This window comes from Amblyraja radiata, chromosome 14 (assembly GCF_010909765.2).
Source record: "Amblyraja radiata isolate CabotCenter1 chromosome 14, sAmbRad1.1.pri, whole genome shotgun sequence".
Lineage (NCBI taxonomy): Eukaryota > Metazoa > Chordata > Chondrichthyes > Rajiformes > Rajidae > Amblyraja > Amblyraja radiata.
In genome coordinates this window covers 55,746,139-55,769,212 of record NC_045969.1, presented here as the reverse complement: position 1 = coordinate 55,769,212, position 23,074 = coordinate 55,746,139, and the positions used below count along the sequence as shown (strand labels likewise).

Sequence of the window (23,074 nt, the reverse complement as noted above, 5' to 3'; positions counted from 1 at the left end):
AAGCACTACAGAATGAAACAGGCCCTTCAGCCCACCTTGTCTATGCCAGACATGTTAGCATACTGGGCTAGTCCAATTTACCTGCATTGCCCCATAGCCCTCTAATAACCTTGCGATCCATATACTGTAAATGACAAATGTCTTTTAAAAGTCATTTTTATTCCACTTCTATAGAGTTCTCAGGCAACTCATTTCAATAGATATCATCCTCTGAGTGAGAAAAATTGTCTCTGAGGTCCCTCTTAACACTCTCTCCTCAACATAAGTCTACACCCTCTAGTTTTAGAATCCTCTATCCAGGGAAAATGATTGTGAGTGTTTACTTTATCCATGCCCCCTTGTGATCTTGTATACCTCTATAAGATCACCCTCAGCCTCCTACACTAGGAAGGAAAATGTCCCAGCCTATCCAACACCTCTATAACTCAAGCCCGCAAGACCAATTGATTAGACATAGTTCTCCATTTTCTTTGTCCCACATTTCATGAATAGAATATTAATTTCTCTAAATTCAAGCTCAGTGGCGCAGCGGTAGAGTTGCTGCCTCACAGCGCCAGAGACCCGGGTTCGATCCTGACTATGGGCGCTCTCTGTACAGAGTTTGTACATTCTCCCCGTGACCTGCGTGGGTTTACTCCGAGATCTTCGATTTCCTCCCACATTCCAAATACGTACAAGTTTGTAGGTTAATTGGCTTGATATTAATTTAAATTGTCCTGACAGTGTGTAGGAGAGTGTTAATAGTAATAATAATGGATGGGATTTATATAGCGCCTTTCTAATACTCAAGGCGCTTTACATCGCATTATTCATTCACTCCTCAGTCACACTCGGTGGTGGTAAGCTACTTCTGTAGCCACAGCTGCCCTGGGGCAGACTGACGGAAGCGTGGCTGCCAATCTGCGCCTACGGCCCCTCCGACCACCACCAATCACTCACACACATTCACACACAGGCAAAGGTGGGTGAAGTGTCTTGCCCAAGGACACAACGACAGTATGCACTCCAAGCGGGATTCGAACCGGCTACCTTCCGGTTGCCAGCCGAACACTTAGCCCATTGTGCCATCTGTCGTCCCATGTGCGGGGATCGCTGGTCAGCGCAGACTCGGTGGGCTGAAGGGCCTGTTTCCGTGCTGTATCTCTAAACTAAACTAAACAAGTAACCCTTGCCTTCCCTCTCTCTCCATCCCTCCCCCATCCTTGTTCTCTGACTAATTTCACTGTCCTGATTACATTTTACAGATTGTATGCCACCTTCTGCTAACAATGAACCATTCTGCATTTCCTGATGGTCTGGTTTGTTCTGTGTTTTCACACCTTACCATTCAATATCTCTAATGTCTCCCTTTCCCCTGACTCAGTCTGAAGAAGGGTCTCGACCTGAAACATCATCCATTCCTTCTCTCCAGAGATGCTGCCTGTCCCGCTGAGTTACTCCAGCAATTTGTGTCTATCTTTGGTGTAAACCAGGATCTGTAGTTCCTTGTGTAAGAAGTCCACATCTTGAACAATGGATACAGTAGATGAGGTTGGAGGAGGTGCAAGTGAACCTCTGCCTAACCTGAAAGGACTGTCGGTGTCCCTGGACAGAGTTGAGGGAGGAGGTAGAGGTAGAGGTGTTGCATCTTCTGCGGTTGCAGGGGGAGGTACCTGGGAGGGAGTGGTTTGGGTGGGAAGGGCTGAGTTAACCAGGGAGTTGCGGAGGGAACGGTCTCTGCAGTAGGTGGAAAGGGGTGGAGATTGAAAGCTGTTACTGTTGGTGAGATCCCGTTGGAGGTGGCGGAATTTTTGGAGGATTATGTGTTGTATGAGACGCTGATGGGGTGGAAGGTGAGGACAAGGGGGACTCTGTCTCTGTTGCAACTGGGGGGAGGGGGAGCAAGGGCGGAGCTGCGGGGTACCGAGGAGACACGAGTGAGGGCCTCATCTATGATGGGAGAGGGGAACCCCCATTCCCTAAAGATTGAGGACATCTCAGATGTTCTAGTATGGAACATCTTATCTTGGGCGCAGATGCAGCGTAGATGGAGGAATTGGAAGTAGGGGATAGAGTCTGTGCAGGAAGCAGGGTGGGAAGTGGGCTTGTAATAGACGTCATTCAATAGTCTATTTCTTGTGATGGAGACTGAGATCAAGAAAGGGGAGGGAGGTGTCGGAGATGGTCCAAGTAAATTTGAGTGCAGGATGAAAATTGGTGGTGAACTTGATGAAGTCCATGAGTTCTGCCTGGGTGCAGGAGGTACCAGCGATGCCTATTCCAGACGTACACTGGCCCTATCCCCAAACTCCATATCCGTTACATGAATGACTGCATTGGTGCTAACGTTCCTTCTCTCCAGAGATGCTGCCTGTCCCGCTGAGTTATTCCAGCTTTTTGTGTCTATCTGCAGTTACTTCCTACACGAGGATGATAATAATATAATAATAATAATAACTTTATTTATAAAGCACTTTAAACAACTACAGTTGCCACAAAGTGCTGTACATGAGAACTCATGAACAAAAAGCTATTACAAACAATTAAAAACCATTAAAAACCGTAAAACGAAGGACTATAAAAAACACACTAAAAATTAAAAGACATTAAAAGCACTAAAAACAGGAGCAATGCCTCAGCCAGTGTCGAAAGCCAAAGAATAAAAATGTGTTTTTAGGGAGGATTTGAAGATGGACAGTGAGGGGGCCTGTCTGATGTGCAGCGGCAAGGTGTTCCAGAGTGCCGGAGCAGCAACAGAAAAGGCTCTATCCCCTCTGAGCTTCCGCTTAGACCTTGGTACCTTGATAATGGGTACAATTGATCTAACCCTAATGCAACATTAATCTTTCTTTACTGTGGAGATGGAAAATGATTTATCCATGTTGAAATGCCTGGGATGATCTCATTGCTGAGGGAGAAGTAACACTGTTGACCTAAATAACTTTTAATTTCATTTATATATTTCCATCCTCCCTTTTATGCAATAGAAAGGCCTCTGGAGAATGACTTCTAATGTTGATCCCATCTGAAGAATGTTTGAAACCCAGTCTAATTTTCAAAAGTAATTTATGCTCTCAGATGTAGCAGCTTTGGAGTTTCCAACCTACAAGTCCTTTAATAATTTAGCATCAATTTATTCGAGCGACAGATCAAGAGGAAAATCCCTCTTGGATTCTCACAGTTCTTAAAGTAAACAATGTTTGAGAATTTGTGAACTATTAGGGTCCACCAGTTCTATTGAATCTATTAAATAAAATTGGTTGAACGTGTGATCCATGTATTGAGCTTGCCTTGATGGGAGAATATTTCAAGGAGTTCCATTGTTTTAGCTGTTGGCTTGCACATTGACTTATTTTACTGAACCTCTTACTCCAAGCCGAGGGCTGGATTTACCTCACAATTTAAATTCTACTGGGAAGTTTAAATATGCATAATTCCATATGCATAATTAATTGTTTGTCTTTAATATTTTTACATGTGTTTTTAATTTGAGGAGCCAAGGATTTTATATATTCTATAAGTAGTTTTGTAAACTGACTAGTACACTTTGTAAAGTGAAATGCCCAGCATCCTCAGCTTTACATTTAAATAAATCTCCTTTCCGACCAAAGCTCCTATAGCGAGCAAGATAGTCCACTCGACGAAAAAGACGTAGTACGGTCATGGGCAGATTCATGGGTAATTTTCGGCCCCATTTCCGTAACCGGCTTCCTTCTCCGCACCAAAGATCCCATAGCGGAGCAAAGATAACTAGTGCGGAGACGGAAGCTGGTTACGGAAACATCCTCGTAAAAATAAAAGTTATTTGGTAAAAACCTGCTCCTAATTTTCAGAATTATAATTTATTAACACAAACTGTTCCCCGCAACGTTGATTACACTGCGAGTCGGTTCGGGTTACTGAAATGGATGAAAAAAAGGTCCATGTTCCGCTCCATTGCGTACTACACGTCAGCCCATTGCATTTAGAAGGAGTGATCTATCTTGCTCCGTCCGCTATAGGATCTTTGTTTCTGACTGAGGTTAGAATAATCCCATTGTTATTCATTCTACAGTGATAAATGGCTTACCTTTCCAACTGGAATTATAAACACTGGGAATAAAGTAATCAATGATGCTTGGAGAATCAATGTTTGGCACTCTGAGTGTAACTAATAGTCATGATGGTAATACATGCAACAGTGCCCACATACTGCGAGTGATTCCTGAATGCACTCTCTGTGTGTGACTGAGCCGGGCTAAAGGGGACGGACTTCTGCTCAGGGGTGTAGACTCCTATTGTGATAGCTGTGTTGTTGATACTCTCACTTATATGTGTTGAATAACCACACATCTTATCCATGTACAATCCTTCTCAGCGTTTTAATCGGGTCAGATGTAGCCACAATGACGTATTCATCCCAAGCATTGAACTACTTGAGTTTACATCTTACCTTCTCATGGCCCAATGTTGGCACCATTGTATAGTTGGTCTTCCTTGACATCCTGGAGAAACAAGACGCTGCAGATGCTGGTTTACAAAAGGAGACACAAAGTGCTGGAGTAACTCGGCAGGTCAAATGCCGTCTGACCCGCTGTGTTGCTCGGGCACTTTGCGCCTTTCCTTGATATCCTCTTTGGACCTGACACCTGGTGTAAACAAGCTGAGCCACGTGGAGCTCGAGTCAAGAGACCCAGTGAAGCGGAACAGGTGTGTGGTACATGCTCGCATTATTTACAACTTAAGAGAGAAGTAGCTTATTAGGTTTAGCTTTTCCATTGTCACGTGGACTGAGGTACAGTGAAAAGCTTTGTTCTGCTGCATGCCACCCAAACAGAGCAGATAATACCATACAAGCTCAAGTACATTAGACAGAGCAAAGGGGAAGATACATAGAGCATAATATAGTTCTCAGCATGGTAGCACCACAGTTCAAGAGACAAAGTTCAACATCCACAATGGGGTAGAGGTGAATCGGACATTTAGAAACATTAGTACATGCACTGACCACAGGCGAGCCACCATTAATAAGGGTCCAGTACTCCCCTTGTCCTCTAGAGGAGAGTCTTGTCGTACCTGGCTAGCAGGTGTTTCAATGATAGTTTTACAATGCTTTGCAAGGAAGACAAAGTGAATCAGCACCTAATTGGAAATATAGTTTCAGTTTTAGAGTTACAGCGCGGAAACAGGCCCTTCAGCCCACTGAGTCCGTACCGACCAGCAATCCCTGCACTTTAACACTCTCCTACACACACTAGGGACGATTTTTACATTTATACCAAACCAATTAACCTACAAACCTGTACATCTTTGGAGTGTGGGAGGAACCTGAAGTTCTCGGAGAAAACCCACGCAGGTCACGGGAGAACGTACAGATAGGCACTCGTAGCCAGGATCGAACCTGGGTCTCTGGTGCTGCAAGCGCTGTAAGGCAGCAACTCTACCGCTGCGCCACCAAGCCGCCCAGGACACAAAACATTGCAGATGCTGGAATCTTGAACAGAACACAAAGTGCTGGAGGAACTCAGCGGGTCAGGCAGCATCTGTGGAGGAAATGGGCAGATGGTGTTTCAAGTTGACATTCTTCTTCAGACTGCGGAAGTAGGATTATGGGTCCCTACCTGAGACGTCGCCTGTCCATTCCCTCCACAGATGCTGCCTGACCTGCTGAGTTCCTTCAGCATTTTGTGTATTGCTTTGGAAATATATTTGGGTAACATGCCACCTCTGCTTGTGTGGCGTACAATCTATGAGCTTCATGAGGCTTGAGGCAATAGTAAGTGTGAGAGGCTGTGATGGAAGCTGCAAACCTCAGGTAATGGTCCAGTCAATGTGAGGTCATTGGTAACTTAAAAGTAATAGCTGGCAAAAAATGTGGTGAAAAAAGACTAGTAATTGAAATTTTGATTCAAAGACACGGCATGGAAACAGACTACAGAGTCCACGCCGACCATCGATCACCCGCTCACACTAGTTATCCCACATTCTCATCCACTCCCTACACACTAGGGACAATTTACAGAGGCCAATGAACCTACAAACCTGCATGTCTTCGGGAGGTGGGAGGAAACCAGAGCACACAAAGGAAACCCACACATGGTCACAGGGAGAACGTGCAAACTCCCAAAAGACAGCACCCGTGGTCAGGATCGAGGCTGGGTCTTTGGTGCCGTGAGGCAGCAGCTCTACCCGCTGCTCCACTGTGCTCTATTAAGAATAAGGAGTAAGCCAGAGACGAGGAAACACTTTTTCTCACAGAGAGTGGTGAGTCTGTGGAATTCTCTTCCTCAGAGGGCGGTGGAGGCCGGTTCTCTGGATGCTTTCAAGAGAGAGCTAGATAGGGCTCTTAAAAATAGCGGAGTCAGGGGATATGGGGAGAAGGCAGGAACGGGGTACTGATTGTGGATGATCAGCCATGATCACATTGAATGGCGGTGCTGGCTCGAAGGGCCGAATGGCCTACTCCTGCACCCATTGTCTATTGTCTACTGCTGCCCAAATAGATTTCACAAGACGTGGATGAAGCACACGGTAGATTAGATTCACACAGCGAATCATGAACTGTGGATGGAGAGACAAAGCAAGCAGACGCAACATCTGAAACAATCGCAGACGACCTGTGGTGGTGGATGCAGACAAGACATTGAGGCTGCTTTGATGAATAAATGCATGGCTGAGAAAGCTGACAAAAGCACAAATGGTGCACAGACAGCACAAAAACATCAGAAAGGCAGTGTAGAAATGAGGGGATTCTGCTGAATCTGTATAAAGGTGGGCTCTGCCTCAAAAAGTCTATACTATCTCAGGAAAGATCTCAAGACCACAGCAAGAATTCTACAAACTGCCGGGGATTGGTGCTGAAAATCTGAGCTGCAAACATCAAATGTTGAAAAGACTCAGCAGGTCAGGCTGCATATGGAAAAGAGAAACGGAATGAATGCTTCAGGATACATCTTCAGCATCCAGATTCATATATACCTCAGAAAATCTTTAACATTATTGCAATTTGGCTGTTGATTAAAATAATATCTGGTATTAAGTCCTAGATTCAGATTCACATTCACATTTATTGTCAATTACACCAATTAATGTAAAGTGATATTTGAGTTAAACCCCTGTCCCACGGTACGGGTTCATTCCAAGAGCTCTCCCGAGTTTGCCCTGATTCGAACTCGGTGATTTACGGTAATGGCCACTCGTCGGTACTCGGGGCTCTCGTGGACATTTTTTAACATGTTCAAAAATCTTCACGAGTCTTCCTGTGCTTGCCTGCCGTTAGCGAGCCTTCCCGAGTACCTGCCGTTAGCGTTACGAGCCGCTAAGAGACGTCCCCGAACTCCGACGTACCCGCTACGTTCATTCCGTGCTTACCACGAGTTTGATTTTTTTTAAACTCGGGAGAGCTCTTGTAATTTACTCGTGCAGTGGGACCGGGCTTTGACCGTGCTGTCATACAATTAAAAGAACGATAGAACTTAACATAAACATCCACCACAGTGATCACTGTGATGGTACGCAATAAAGTTCAGTCAGTCTTCCTCCTTGTGTTCACCGTGTTTGGGGCCTTGACCCTCCGTAGTGTCCACTGTGGACGGCCCAATGTACAGGCCACCTCGTCGGGATGATCAAACTCCGACGTTGGGGTGGATGGAACACACTTCGGGGACGTCTCTTAGCGGCTTGCAGTGCCCGAACCGGCCACTTTCTTACCGGAGACCCCGCGGCTTCTCGATGTTATAGGCTGCAGGCAGTCTGGCGATCGGAGCTCTTCTACGGCGATCCCTGGCTCTGGGATGGTAAAGTCCGCTCCTCGCCTGCTGCTAGAAGCTCCGCAGACCGCGGCTTCATGATGTTAAAGTCATCAGGCTGCCGGTCGGAGCTGTGATTTTAAGTCCCCGCCACGCCTGCCGCTGAAGCTCTGGGCCGTCTCCGGGAAAGGCCGCACCAATCCAAGTTGTTAGGCCGCGAGGGCGGACGAAAATGTGACTAGGAGAAAAGTCGTATCTCTGCCGAGGTAAATGACTGGATACGATTTCCCCCCTTCCCCCCCCCCCCTACATAAAAACACACCAAGAAACATTAATTCATACATTTAGACATACAGAAAAAGTCGAAATGACAGACACACTGCTGGCGAGGCTGCTGCGCGCGGCACCACCCGATGACGATAGCGTTGGCAAAGCCGGTTTTTGTAGACAAGATGGTGCCAGTATGTATTGTTAGCAAACGTACAAGTGACCTGGCTGGAAAACAATATGATGACGTTTAACTTTTTTCGAGCCACTAGTGCCTGTACCTGCACACCGTAGAACGTTGGAGACCGGGAATTTCCACAGGAGATCATGGGCAAAGAATGAAGCAGTACTAATGTTACCAAGGCCAGTGCAGATAATTGTATTACTCAATTGAACGAGGCCATCAAAAACAAATATGCCCGAATCCACCAACATTGATTTCTGAGGGCAGTACAATCCTGTTTCAAAGAGTAGAGATATATTTCTGGCCGTTTTTGTTGAGTTGCTGAGACAATTTTTTGGTTATCTATTTTCATCCACAAGAAGAGAGAGATGATTCAGCACTCAGTCATTCAGGAGGGAAGGGAAAACTAGCCATTTTTTTCCACAACATTCAATATTGCTGCTATTCACTTGAATGGCCGTGTTTGATCTCCGCTGCGATGATTTAAGGGCCTGCCCTACTAGGCCGTCATTTGCGCGTCATGCAGATGGCGAGCGAAGATTTTGTACGTCACTGCCTATGTCATCACGCACCATGCGCGCATCACGTGCGTGTCGCGACGCGTAAATTGCGCGCAAATGACGGCCAAGTGGGACAGGCCCTTTAGTCGTTGAATAAACTGGCATTGTAGTCTCAGCCTGAAACATCGCTTGCCCATTTCCCTCCACTCCTTGAGTTCCTCCAGCACTTTGTGTTTTGCTCAAGATGTTGGGTGGCATGGTGTTGCAACACTAGAGTTACTGCCTTACAGCGCCACAGGCCCAGGTTCGATCCTGACTATGGCTGCTGTTGGTGCGGAGTTTGTACATTCTCTCTGGTGATCACGTGGGTTTCCTCCCACGCTCCAAAGATGCGCAGGTTTGTAGGTTAATTGGTTTGTGTAAATTGTCCCTAGTGTGTGCAGGATAGAATTAGTGTCCGGGTGATCGCTGGCTGCCGTGGACTCAGTGGGCTGAAGAGCCTGTTGTACCTCTAAACCTAACTAAAATGTCAGCACCCACAGTTTCAAGGGCCTGCATTTTACTGCTCCTCTGCAGAACCTCCTCAAAGTGTGGAGTTTGTATAATTAGGGAACTTTGTGTAATTCGAGTTTCACTGTACCTTAATTGGTAATAAACTGACAATAAACTGACCTTTGAACCTTTTGAACTGTGCCGACTTTGAAGAGGTTCTCCCCCTCCTCTCTCTGATGGGAGTCCTGTGACTCTCACTGCTCCCCCTCTGTGATTCATAGAAACATAGAAAATAGGTGCAGGAGGAGGCCATTCGGCCCTTCCAGCCAGCACCGCCATTCATTGTGATCATGGCTGATCGTCCCCAATCAATAACCCGTGCCTGCCTTCTCCCCATATCCCTTGATTCCACTAGCCCCTAGAGCTCTATCTAACTCTCTCTTAAATCCATCCAGTGATTTGGCCTCCACTGCCCTCCGTGGCAGGGAATTCCACAAATTCACAACTCTCTGGGTGAAAACGTTTTTTTTCTCACCTCAGTCTTAAATGGCCTCCCCTTTATTCTAAGATTCCTGCTGCTCTTCAACCATGAGCTGCATTTGCCAGGCTATGTCCCATCACTACTCATCTTTTCTAGCTTTGTCCCCTCTACTCCATCAACTCCATCAGTCTGAAGAGGCGTTGTCTGTCCATTCCCTCCACAGACGCTGCCTGTTGTTCCTCCAGCGCTAGGCGTACGCCGTCAAGACGCTGCGTACGGTGTCGAGGCGCTGCGTACGGCCTCAATGCCGTGCGGAATTTTTGGACAGTGTCAGTTTTTCGGAGCCCCGCGCGATGTCGGGAACAGCCCCACACAACTCCATACGGCTCCGGCGATCGAAGTGGGACCGGCCCCGCGAGGCCGTATGGCTCAAGCGACCACGTTAGGTCGCGCTTGCCGCATGCAGTCGCATGCTCGTGGGACAGGCCCTTAACTGTGGACGACAGATGGCACAATGGGCTAAGTGTTCGGCTGGCAACCGGAAGGTAGCCGGTTCGAATCCCGCTTGGAGTGCATACTGTCGTTGTGTCCTTGGGCAAGACACTTCACCCACCTTTGCCTGTGTGTGTGAATGTAATTATGGGTTTGGGGTCTTTGGGGTCAATGCAAGTTGACTAAAAATGTGCTATATAAATAAAGAAATTTAAAATTTAATTTAATTTAACTACCACCTCAGCAACTATGTCTTTGGTTGCACTACATACTTCAGTTTTGCACTCTTATGGTTATGAATGAATGAATACGTTTATTGTCATTGCACAATACTGTGCAACGAAATTAGTTACCTAGTATCATGGTTAATAACTCATTGTATTATTGAATATTACACACTATCTGTGTGGAATTGTGCTTACGGGCCTGTAAAGTTGCAGAGGGTAAGAATTTCATTATTCCATTGCCGGTAGATATGACAGCTTGTCTTTATGAACTCCTTAATGCATTATCAAGGTATGTTTAACCCTGACATTGGATGTCTGGGCAAATGGTAGCAGGATTTAGATCCGATTTGGAAGAGAGACACATGTACATATGTGTTTAAGAAGGAACTGCAGATGCTGGAAAATCGAAGGTAGACAAAAGTGCTGGAGAAACTCAGTGGGTTCTGAAGCATCTATGAAGCTGCTGCACCCGCTGAGTTTCTCCAGCACTTTTGTCTACATGTACATATGTACTCCTTGGACCGCAGTCACTGATGTTATGATGACATTTGTGTACAACAGTCTCCTAATGACAGCAATGATCAGAAAATCTGGATATTCAGTGATGTTAATTGATAGCTGAAATGGTCATTGCAGACAGTACATGAAGAATGCGAGGGTTCGGGGGATTACTGACATAGCCCGGGGCAGGGTCATGACAGGATTTTAAAACAACAATGACATTTAAAATGTTAGTGAACTGGGAATAAGAAGAGAACAATGTGGCCAACCGTATCTATAATAATTTTGCCAGTCAATAATATCATATTGACTGGCAAAATTATTTTAGATACGGTTAGTTTTTGTAAGAAACATAAACGGTGAGCATTGGAATAACAGCTTCATGACAATAGCATAAATGAGTGCGCCAGATAGCACAACGTATGATTCGGGCAATATCAGATGTTACGAAGTGTGAGTGTACACATTATCAATATGAACAGACCAAGAATTATCAATTAAATCATCACATTCTCCAATCAGCTTTCAATATTGAAATGAAATATAATGACATATAGCCATGGTTGTTTGTTGAAAACTACTGATGGTATACAATGGAATCGTTAAGGGGCTGTCCCACTGCGGCGACCTAATTGGCGAGTTTAGAAAAGTTTAAGAGTGTTTGAAAAAGTGCCATGTTGAAGACCTCCTTCGACCTCCGTTCGACTATGATGAAGACTATCTACGACCACCTTCGACCACCTTCGACCTCCCTCGATTACCTACGACTAACATGCCGACCTCCTACGACCTACTTCGACTAAACCTACGAGTAAAAAAAATATGGATTTTTTCCATGGCGACCTTTTTTTACTCGCGGGCATTTTGTCAGCATGTTGAGAAAAACGCCGCGACCCAGCTGAGGCCTCGAGTACGCGGAGACCACTCTCGAGCATGAAGGAGAGTTACAAAGACCTCCTAGGACCTCGTGTCGACATTGCTGAGAGGATGAGTCGAGGGCAAACTCTTCTACACTCGCCAATTAGGTCGCCGCAGTGGGACAGCCCCTTTAGATATTGTTTGGATGGGTCATTGACCAGACTTTATGTTTCCAACTTTAACAGATGCTGACACTATGGACCTGAATGACCCGAAGCTTTGTTACATCCTGGATGGAATTCTCTTTATCTATGGCATTATAATCACTGCTCTCTACCTTAAACTGAGGGTAAGTTATTGGGACGTGTTTCCAAAGTGGTATACAGATTGAAATACTGCCAGACACTATGAATAGCTATTCAGGTCCCTACATCATATTGATGAAAGGTCCTGACCCGAAACATCACCTATTCAGGTCCCCTGAGATGCTGCCTGACCTGCTGAGTTACTCCAGCATTGTGTGCCCTTTTTTTAAACCAGAATCTGCAGTTCCTTCTTTCAACAAAAAAAAAATGTTGTCGTTAAAAGACATACACGAGGTCATTTGTGCAACATTTTGTGTCTTCTGTTGTATGAATGTATTCTCTCCAAAATGTCAGAGTGTGTTCTAAAGTAGGGGGTTCTCCAATTATGGATTCTAAACCAACATGCGTGCAAATATCATTCTGGAGAGTCATGGATATGTGGCACTTGCCTGACTCTGCAATTCCTACCTAAAGAACCCTCCCATATCCACCACTTGCTCTGGTTAATCAAGACCACGGCTGAAATGACTCTATGAAATGCTATAAATTTGGGCAGCACAGTGGCAGAGTTGGGACCTCACAGTACCAGCGACCCAGGTCCTGACCACGGGTGCTGTCTGTACGGAGTTTGTACATTCTCCCTGTGACCCGCGTGGGTTTTCTCTCCCCCCCCCCCCACCCACACACTCCAAAGACCTACAGGTTTGTAGGCTAATTGGCTTTGGTAAAGATTGCAAATTGTCCCTAGCGTGTAGGATAGTACGCGTGTACAGGAATCGCTGGTCAGTGTGGACTCGGTGGGCCGAATGGCCTGTTTCCATGCTGTCTTTCTAAACTAAACTAAACTAAGCCTGCCAACACCAGGTGCCATTGGACACTGTAGCTCTGAAAGGGTTTCTGTGGGGAGTGCCTACTTTGGGCATGGTGCAGTCGTACAGCTATGGGTTGTGGAGTGGAGGAGGAGAGAGGGTAGGTTATTGGGGTGGGTACAGTCTGCGTGAGCAGGAAGGAGTGAGAGGTAGTACACCAGGGATATTAAGGGGGAATGAGGAGGGCGGCAGGACTTGGTTGGTGGGTGGGAAATGGTTGAGTGGGGCTGGTGTGGGACAGGAGAGAAGAATGGGAGGGGCAGTGAGTTGCAGGACAAACAGGGGTGCCCTGGGGGAGAATTAGATTCCTCACAGTGAGAGGAGGTGGGTGTCGAGGGGGTTGGTGGAAAGAAGAGTGGGTGGTTGAGATGGGAGTGTGGTTGTGGCAGCCACAGTGAGAGTGGAGGGGGTATTGGTGTCGGGGAAGTGTGGGGGCGATGAGCTTGGTGTGGGGGAAAGGCTGGGGCGAATGGGCATAGTGGCTAAAAATATATTCATTTCTGGCGTAGAATTGAAAACTGCAAACTTTTTTCATTTTGATTTCAAAGCTGACCAAGGCAAAAAGCAAGTTAGAAGAAACTGCTGCAAACCAACCAAACACGGAAGGACCATACGAGGTATGGAGTTATCCTGGGGATCCGGACAGTCTGGAGTATTCCACATTGCTCCTATTAATCCACCAAAATATTTAATTCACCTTTTAAAAAGACATTGCCTGTGAACCAGGTGACTTTAAAGGGGGCGCGGGAAACATAGAAAATAGGATACAAAGAACATTTATTATCACATACACCAAATGGTGTAGTGAAATTTGACTTGCCAGATGCAGCACACAAATAAAGATAAGACACAACATTAGAGAATTTAACAACATAAAAACATCCCCCCAAAATGGTTCCCACTGTGGGGGAAGGCAGCAAAGTCCAGTCCCATCCCCGTTCACCCATAGTCGGGCCTATTGTGGCCTCCGCAGCCAGTCCGAGGTGTGGGAAGAGGCCATTCGGCCCTTCGAGCCAGCACCGCCATTCATTGTGATCATGGCTGATCGTCCACAATCAATAACCCGTGCCTGCCTTCTCCCCATATCCCTTATATCCCTTGACTCCACTAGCCCCTAGAGCTCTACCTAACTCTCTCTTAAATCCATCCAGTGACTTGGCCTCCACTGCCCTCCGTGGCAGGGAATTCCACAAATTCACAACTCTCTGTGTGAAAAAGTTTTTCCTCATCTCAGTCTTAAATCGCCTCCCCTTTATTCTAAGACTGTGACCCCTGGTTCTAGACTCGCCCAACATTGGGAACATTTTTCCTGCATCTAGCTTGTCCAGTCCTTTTATAATTTTATATGTTTCTGTAATATCCCCCCCTCATCCTTCTAAACTCCAGTGAATACAAGCCTAGTCTTTTCAATCTTTCCTCATATGACAGTCCCGCCATCCCAGGGATCAATCTCGTGAACCTACGCTGCACTGCCTCAATCACAAGGATGTCCTTCCTCAAATTAGGAGACCAAAACTGTACACAATGGCGTTGTGTAATTTTAAAGGGAGCGTGGGAACGAATTGAGTTAGATACCGAATCGCTTGGATCGGAGCACATTGTCAGAGTTTAACTGCTTAAAGTAAGAGAAGATAGATTGATCCAATTATTATAGAATCTGAAAATAACAGAAGCTTCTAATCTTTACAGGCCCTGCAGAAGAAGAATCAAGAACCCTATTCAGATCTCAGGTTTAACAAACGACAGCAGGACACAGAAGCGGCAACTGGAGGCAGGCGGGTAAGGTTTCACATTTCTTCCACGAAGCAATAACACTTTCCAAAGAAAGACACAGAATATAAATTCTGTAACAGGAGCTTAATCCAAAGCGGGCCGAGGGCCCAGGGGAGTTGGATGTTTCCACCAGTGGGAGAGTCTAGGAACAGAGGGCGCGGCCTCAGAATAAAAGGACGTACCTTTGGATCGGAGATAAGGAGGAATATCTTTAGCCAGAGGGTGGTGAATCTGTGAATTCACTGCCACAGATGGCAGTGGAGGCCATGTATTTCGGTATTTTTAAACTAGAGATTGGTTGGTTCTTGATTAGTAAGTGCATCAAAGGTTATGGGTAGAAGTGGGGTTAAGAATGAAGAATAGATCAGCCATGAATGGCCTAATTCTGCTCCTATGTCTTATAGAAACATATAAAATTATAAAAGCACTGGACAGGCTAGATGCGGGAAAAATGTTCCCAATGTTGGGCGAGTCCAGAACCAGGGGCCACAGACTTAGAATAAAGGGGAGGTCATTTAAGACTGAGGTGAGGAAAAACTTTTTCACCCAGAGTGTTGTGAATTTGTGGAATTCCCTGCCACAGAGGGCAGTGGAGGCCAAATCACTGGATGGATTTAAGAGAAATTAGATAGAGCTCTAGGGGCTAGTGGAGTCAAGGGATATGGGGAGAAGGCAGGCATGGGTTATTGATGGGGGATGATCAGCCATGATCACAATGAATGGCGGTGCTGGCTCAAAGGGCTAAATGGCCTCCTCCTGCACCTATTTTCTATGTTTCTGTGTTATGGAGGATTCCAGGCAGACAAGGCAGACAAAACCAAGGGAACCGGGATCCATGGGTGTGGGTAGGATGTGATGCCGGACAATGGGTGATTGAAACAGAGAATGGACGTTGAATAAAGGAGGGCAGGATTTGTTGAGAAACTATTCCTCAGAGTGAGGAGAGGTGGGGGGACGGGGGGACGGGGGGAGATCAAAAACAGAGGACATATATTTAAAATGAGAGGTGCAAGATCTGAGTGGTGATCTTTATCACATGGAGAGAGATGGGGTATAAAGAATGAGCTGCCAGAGGAAGTAGTTGAGGCAGGTATAATATCAACATTGAAAAGCCACTTGGACAGAGACATGGATAGGAAAAGTTGAGAGGCATAAGTGCAAATGAGACTAGCTGTAGGGCCTGTATCCGTGTCGTATGATTCTATACATGTTTTCTGAGCTGCTAAATATTTCCATCAGCTGCAGTGTTTTACTTTTGTAAAGATCTTTCTCGCCTTTATTGCAAGTAAGATGGAATACAAAATCAAAAAGCTTTGGTGCCAATATGCAGGATTTTAAGACCACACTTATACAGTATTGCAAAGTCAAAATCTTGCAGATGTTGCAATTATTTTTGCCTGCCTTCGCAGCAGAGTGGGTTTACTAGATTGATCCTGGGACGGGTTATCTTGTGAGGAAAGATTTTGCAGCTTCATCTGTTTACTCGTACGCAGAAAAATTGGAGGTGATATTCTGAAACACAATCGAACCTTTAACTGTCTTGCTGCGGGAAGATGCTGGAAGAATGATGGTTCATTCTTTTTACACTTAAAACCTTGAATAGGTCAGTGTGGATATAGTTTTTAATATTGACACAGATGTTTAAACACAAAAAGTATGAATATCACCGCACGTCAGGCAACCTGCAAATCTCTGAGCAACAATGTCTGAATACCATGTGCTGTTTTGCAGCATGTTCACTGATTTACTGAGGTCTACATAGACAAGATAAATAATGCCACATGGTGACTTTTCTTTCAATTAAAATGAAAGAAAATTAAATATTACATTAGGTAATGTACACTCATTACACTCATGTCGGGCAACTGCCTGGGCGTTTCCACTAACGTAACATCACATGTCTGGCTGCTGTGGTAATGGGTTTTGAAGCTTACCCTGGAGTTCCTCCCAGTGGCTGCTTACAGAAACTGCTAGAGTCAGTGGCAGTGAGTGAAGCCCAGTTTGTAGTCATACATGCAAGCACAGTGAGGTACAAGTACGGTGAAAGTCTTGCTTGCAGCAGCATTACACGCACGTAGACTTAGACAGCGCACAAACATAAATGATACTAAGCGTGAAAAAAACTGCAAAGCAAGACAGTGGTGCAAAAACACAATTAGAAATGAGTCCATGGGGGTGCAAGAGATGGTCCGCAGTGTTCTTGTCCTGGGGTAGGATTAGGTTAGTGCGGGTGGGTTCAAGAGCCTGATGGTTGCTGGATGGTTGATGGTTCCTGAACCCGGTGGACTGGGACTTCAGTCATCTGTACATCCTGCCCTACGGCACGGCATGGATGATGGGGGTCCTTCATGATAGATACCGCCTTCCTGAGGCAGCTGATTTTGATGGTGGGGAGGGCTGAGTCCACCCCTCTCCGCAATGTCTTGTGTTCCCATGTGTTGGAGTTGCCCATAATAGGCCATGATGCAGCCAGCCAAGATACTTTCTACAGTGCATCAGTTGAGGCTTGTTAAAGTATTCGGTGACATGCCAAATCTCTTCAAATTTCTTGGTGTTGACATGCTGGCGTGCCTTCATCATGTTCACATGCTGGGTCTAGAGACATTACTGGACAGGAATATGAAGCTGCTCTCCCCACCAGTAAACGCTGGCACGAGGTGTCCTGGCTTCCCCACTAGCTGTGCCACAACCGTACACTTGCAGGTGATGGCTGGCAGCCCCTGCAGAGTTGATTTGAAACATGCCGTGTGACCACCTTCAGCTGCTTTACCTGTGGCATAAGTTGACAAGCAATTACAACCATGCAGGTCCGAGTGCTGGGACCCGGAGAGGTCTATGAGCTGGAGCTAACCCATTGAAAAGGTTCAGGCTGGGAGCTGTTCACCTGAGAAACATTTTGATCACAGGCCTGTCTAAATTTGCTGATACAAATAACAGTGTGGCTTCAGTGGGTACGTTGAACAATCCCTGTTCCCGGCGTACACTGGTCCTATCCCCGAACTCTATCTCCGTTACATTGATGACTGCATCGGTGCTACCTCCTGCACCCAGGCAGAACTCATGGACTTCATCAACTTCACCACCAATCTTCATCCTCTGTGCTCAAATTTACTTGGACCATCTCCGACACTTCCCTCCCCTTTCTTGATCTCAGTCTCCATCACAAGAAATAGACTATTGACTGACGTCTATTACAAACCCACTGACTCCCACAACTATCTCAACTACACTTCTTCCCGCCCTGCTTCCTGCAAAGATTCTATCCCCTACTCCTAATTCCTCCATCTACGCCGCATCTGCGCCCAAGATGAGGTGTTTCATACTAGGACATCCGAGATGTCCTCATTCTTTAGGGAACGGGGATTCCCCTCTCCCATCATAGATGAGGCCGTCACTCGTGTCTCCTCGATACCCCGCAGCTCCACCCTTGCTCACTCTCCCCCTAGTTGGAACAAAGACAGAGTCCCCCTAGTCGTTACCCCATTAGCCATCACATACAACACAGGATCCTACAAAATCTCTGCCACCTCCAACGGGATCTCACCACTGGCCACATTATCCCATCTCCACCCCTTTCCGCCTTCCACAGAGACCGTTCCCTCCGCAACTCCCTGGTTATCTTCCCACCCATACGACCCCCTCCCCAGGTACCTTCCCCTGCAACCACAGAAGATGCAACACCTGTCACTATACCTCCTCTCTCGACTCTGTCCAGGGACCCCGACAGTCCTTTCAGGTTAGGCAGAGGTTCACTTGCACCTCCTCCAACCTCATCTACTGTATCCGTTGTTCAAGATGTGGACTCTTGTACATCGGCGAGACCAAACGCAGACTGGGCGATCGTTTCGCTGAACACCTTCGCTCAGCCCGCCTGAACCAACCTGATCTCCCGGTTGCTGGATACTTTAATTCTCCTTCTCATCCCTACACAGACCTTTCTGTCCTCGGTCTCCTCCATTGTTAGAGTGAGGCTAAACGCAAATTGGAGGAACAGCATCTCATATTTCGCTTGGGCAGCTTACAGCCCAGTGGTATGAATATTGATTTCTCTCACTTCAGGTAATACCGGCATTCCCTCTCTCTCTATCCCTCCCCCAACCAAGTCGCACCAGCTTCTTGTTATCACCCAACAAACAGCTAACAATGGCCTGTTTCCTTTACATTCGTTACTTTTTTGAATATCTTTCATTCATTGTTCTTTATCTCTCCACATCACCATCTATATTTCTCGTTTCCCTTTTCCCTAACCAGTCTGAGGAAGGGTCTCGACTCCAAACATCACCCATTCCTTCTCTCCAGAGATGCTGCCTGTCCCGCTGAGTTACTCCAGCATTTTGTGTTTTTCTTCAATCATCACCTTCGTGTTTTGCTCTCTTTCAGAATGAAAGGGTGAATGCTGCTGCTGCCTCCAGTGACACCTATTCTGTAAGTATGGCTTAAACTCCAGGTCTTTTTGGAAGCAAAGAGTGCTTTGGTCATTAATATTGGTTGAAGGGAGGGGAAAATTAAGAGTTTGTGCCGGGTAAATCCCAAAAGATGTACTGAACATGCAGTGCAGGAGAGTCATGTGCTGTGAAACCGCGATCAACTTGGAATTACTGGTCTTGTTCTGAGTGGTAACAGACTCCAACAGCAGGAGATGGATTTACCACCCAACCCCAACTGTGTGCTTGCAGTTTGACCAATAGCTGTGTGGTATGTATTCTAATACAGAATCTCTTCCTGCTACATGACTCTTCTGTGGGTTAGACAAGACTATTCAACATAGGGAACTTATGCGGCCTTCTCCAGAAACAAGTAGGAAATGTGGAAATTAGTTTTATCTATTATTGTCATGTGTACAGACGTAGTGATTACAAAAGTCATCCACAATGTATAGATAAAGGATATAACTCTTATTACAAGTTAAAGTCCTGCAAAGTCTGATTAGAGATAGTTTGAGGTAGATGGGATGTCAGGACCACTCTCTAGTTAGTGTGAGGACTTGTTATCTTGTTCCGCAGCCCCTCTGCTTGAAGGAAGACTTGCTTCCACTCCAGGTATGGGATGGCTGGTGAGATGAGTGTGGGATCGGCAGACAAGGAGGTACTGGATGGAGCAGGTGAGGTGGTGCACTCCTCCGCCAATCTAATTGTTGGCCAAGGATTGCCATTAGCGGGTGAGAATGTCACAGGTTTTCAAGAAGGCTTTCAGAACATCTTTGGATCATTTCTGTCCTCTTGGTAATCGCTTGCTATGTTGGAACTCACTGTGCCTCGTTTGGGAGTCCGGTTCAGGGAATGTGTCTTAGGTATTACAGCCTCAATGCCAGACACATTGGTTCACACATCCTGACAGTGGACTTCACTACAATAGCAGCGGTGTTACCTCCAATACTTGAGGTGTCTGCCTAAAGTCGTGCATGGGGTAACCATGCAGGCGTTGGTGGAAAAACACTACCTGTATGGGAGACCACAAGCTTGGTATTGTGTTTGACATCTTGATCCTCCCAATACTTTCCTTCAGGACCGCCAATTTGAGTGCTGGTACACAGAAACAAAAGGTACATTTGATCACTGACACTTGCCTTCAATGAGGACTGGCTCTGGAGATCACAAAATGGTTTCCAAGTTTGTAGACACTTGCTACTTGGGGAAGATGACTGTTAGTTTGTATTGAACACGTCAATGATTACTTTGAGGTGCCCTGGGATTGCATGCTTTGCTCATCACAGTAGTAAGGCTGGTTTTGAAGTGGATTTGAAGTAGGTGGAAAAGTTTCATAATTTCTTCAATAGATTAGCCCTAATGCAAATAAACTTATTCGAGGTGAAGTGTATTATTTGGAAAGATACTCTGATAAAAATGTTGGATAAATACACTAACCTTCCTTGGACCCAGTCTGCATACAATTTTGTTTGAAGTTTTTAGGCCAAATTGTCGGATTCTTAACTGTTAATGAGAGGAGTTTGTGGATTTTAAAAGGTGCATTGGTTGTTGCTGCTACTCCCAACCTTTCTGTTGGAAGTTGCTGCAGAGTAAACATGGTGTCCATTGTGCCTCTAGATAAACAGAATTCACATTAATGTAGGAAGCAGTTCTTGTGCCTGTTGGCAAAGGGTCTACTGAGTGCGGGGCTGAAGAGCGTGCGTTGGTGAATGAATGAATAGAAACTTCTTGTCAGGGTTTGCAAACCATCTTCGGATGGTGAGACGGGGAAAATCTGAGGCACAATTAAATTTTAATTAATTGTTCTCCCCATCACAAAACATGTGCGGAGTAAGAACATTGTCCTATGAATCCTAACATTAGTAATCTTGGTATAATGAGATTCCAGGTTTTAGTCTAGTGGCATACTAAAAAGTACTGATTTTAGAAAAAAAAATTACGACAGATACTGAGCAGAATGAATTAAATTTTGCAGAACAAACAAGCTTATGCTTCTTGTTCAGTTCTCTTGCTGTTTTGGTCGCATAACAGCACTGACAGATAAAAGAATCTAAATCATCAGCTTAATAAAGGCTCCCAATTAAACGCGTTTTCAGTCCATTCCCTTCACAGATGCTCCAGATCTTTCTTTTTGCTGTAAATTAAATGTATTTTTACTCATGGTAAATTTGACTTTGTTTACAGAAACTGAATGCCAAGACAAGAAATGAAGCTTATGGTGAACTGAAACCAACTCAACAGGTACAGTGAACATGACCTGATTCAGCAGTCAATTATTATAACTTCCTGTAAATAAACAGCTCCAAATTTAATTGATTCTGGCTGTAGAGATCAGGTCAAATAATGAAATGCGCAGAGAAGGAGAAAGAGGTGCAGCACACAGGCCTTGAGCCTGGTGAGACGCAGGAGGAACCCGGCCAGGACTCACCCCACAGAGCCCAGTCCCTCTACGCACTAGAATCTCCCAACCCCTGCAGAGTAGTTATTAAGATGGCTGATCCGTGGGCGGTTGCTGCTGGGGACACAAGTCGGGGCCTGATCAACCCCGGCTGGGTCGCCTGGGCGAGGGTGTCTGATGTTGTGAGACCCGAAACACCCGATGACCCCAGGTCACATCACTGTGGATGCGTCCCAGCGCATCTAGAAGATGTATCTTTTTCACACCCTGTATGAACTAAGCAAACTGAATGTCCACCAAGGGCATAAATCTGAAGCAAACGTATGCTTTGGGGAGTAACAAAATAAATAAATAAAAGCCATTTTATCAGATGGATGAATATTGTACTTCATAACTAGTCTGTAATATTACACAGATTATTTCCCATGGAGATATGTGCATCCACTGTTAATATTGCAGCTGTCTAAAGATGTAAAGATCACAACAAAGCAGCTCAAAGTGGATGTTGCAGGAACCTTGACATTCTGATATGTCCATGTCAAACAATGTGCTGCATAGGAATACAAATCAGATGAACTTACTGCATTTTCCAGAGATGTGTACCTGATTAACATGTATTGTAGAAATAAATTAACTTGCATATTTCAATACCCCACAGAAACGAAGAGGCAAAGGAGGGAATGACATCTATCAGGTAGGAGAGAAGCGAGAGTGGTCTTCTACAACATGTACTACCCACATTAAACCAGTGTTCTGCTGGTTGTATCCTCACTCAATCCACATCTTGCTTCTACAGTGGCTTCAATTTTAACATGTTTTTAGAAAATAGAACAGTACAATAAAGGAACAGGTCCACAGTCCTCAATGTCCACGCCAAGTATGATGCCAGGTTTAACTAATCTCCTCTGCTGCACATGATCCATATCTGCCTGCCCGTGTAAAAGCCTCAAATGCCACTAACATATCTGCCTCCACCACCACCCCTGGCAGGGCATTCCAGGCACTCACCACTCCATGTCAAAAAAACTTGTTCCGCACACTTTATTTAAACTTTACCCTCTTATTTTAAAGCTATGGCCTTTACTCTTTGACATTTCCATCGAAGATCCTATAGCGAGCAAGATAGTCCACTCCTGCTAAATCCAATGGGCTGAGGTGTAGTACGCAACGGTGCGGAACGCGGGCCTTTTCTTCGGCCATTCCAGTAACCCAATCCGACTTTGTATATCCCTCTCGCAGTGCAATCAACGTTGCAGGGGAACAGTTTGTGTTAATAAATTGTAATTCTGTTAATTTTCTTTTTTATTTTCTTTTTATTAATGTTAAAAAAAAATGTTTTTAAATGGCTCATGGGCTGTGTTTTATTCAGCGACCATACAACTGATTAGATTGTGTAGGAAATAACGTACATACATGAACGTGAACATATATGAATGTGATATAGATGTATATAATCATATAACACACACATATATATTTCTCCAGATTTTTATATATAATGATAAACTTTATTTCGGACACAAGACCCAGACAAGGGACAACATTACATAAAAATACATTGTAAACCTCCCTGCAACTTTACCCTGGCGTCCCA

The 23,074-nt window shown here is 45.4% G+C and overlaps 1 protein-coding gene across 2 annotated transcripts in view; it reads left to right on the top strand.

Moving 5' to 3' along the window:
- Positions 1–23,074, top strand: part of cd247 (CD247 molecule) — a 96,807-nt gene that overhangs the window by 71,574 nt on the left and 2,159 nt on the right. For both annotated transcript variants that reach the window (XM_033033404.1, XM_033033405.1), the window contains exons 2-7: positions 11,954–12,057; positions 13,431–13,499; positions 14,572–14,661; positions 19,036–19,080; positions 21,267–21,323; positions 22,139–22,174. In XM_033033404.1, the coding sequence (XP_032889295.1) occupies positions 11,954–12,057; positions 13,431–13,499; positions 14,572–14,661; positions 19,036–19,080; positions 21,267–21,323; positions 22,139–22,174 (401 nt within the window). The remainder of the gene's footprint in view (positions 1–11,953; positions 12,058–13,430; positions 13,500–14,571; positions 14,662–19,035; positions 19,081–21,266; positions 21,324–22,138; positions 22,175–23,074) is intronic.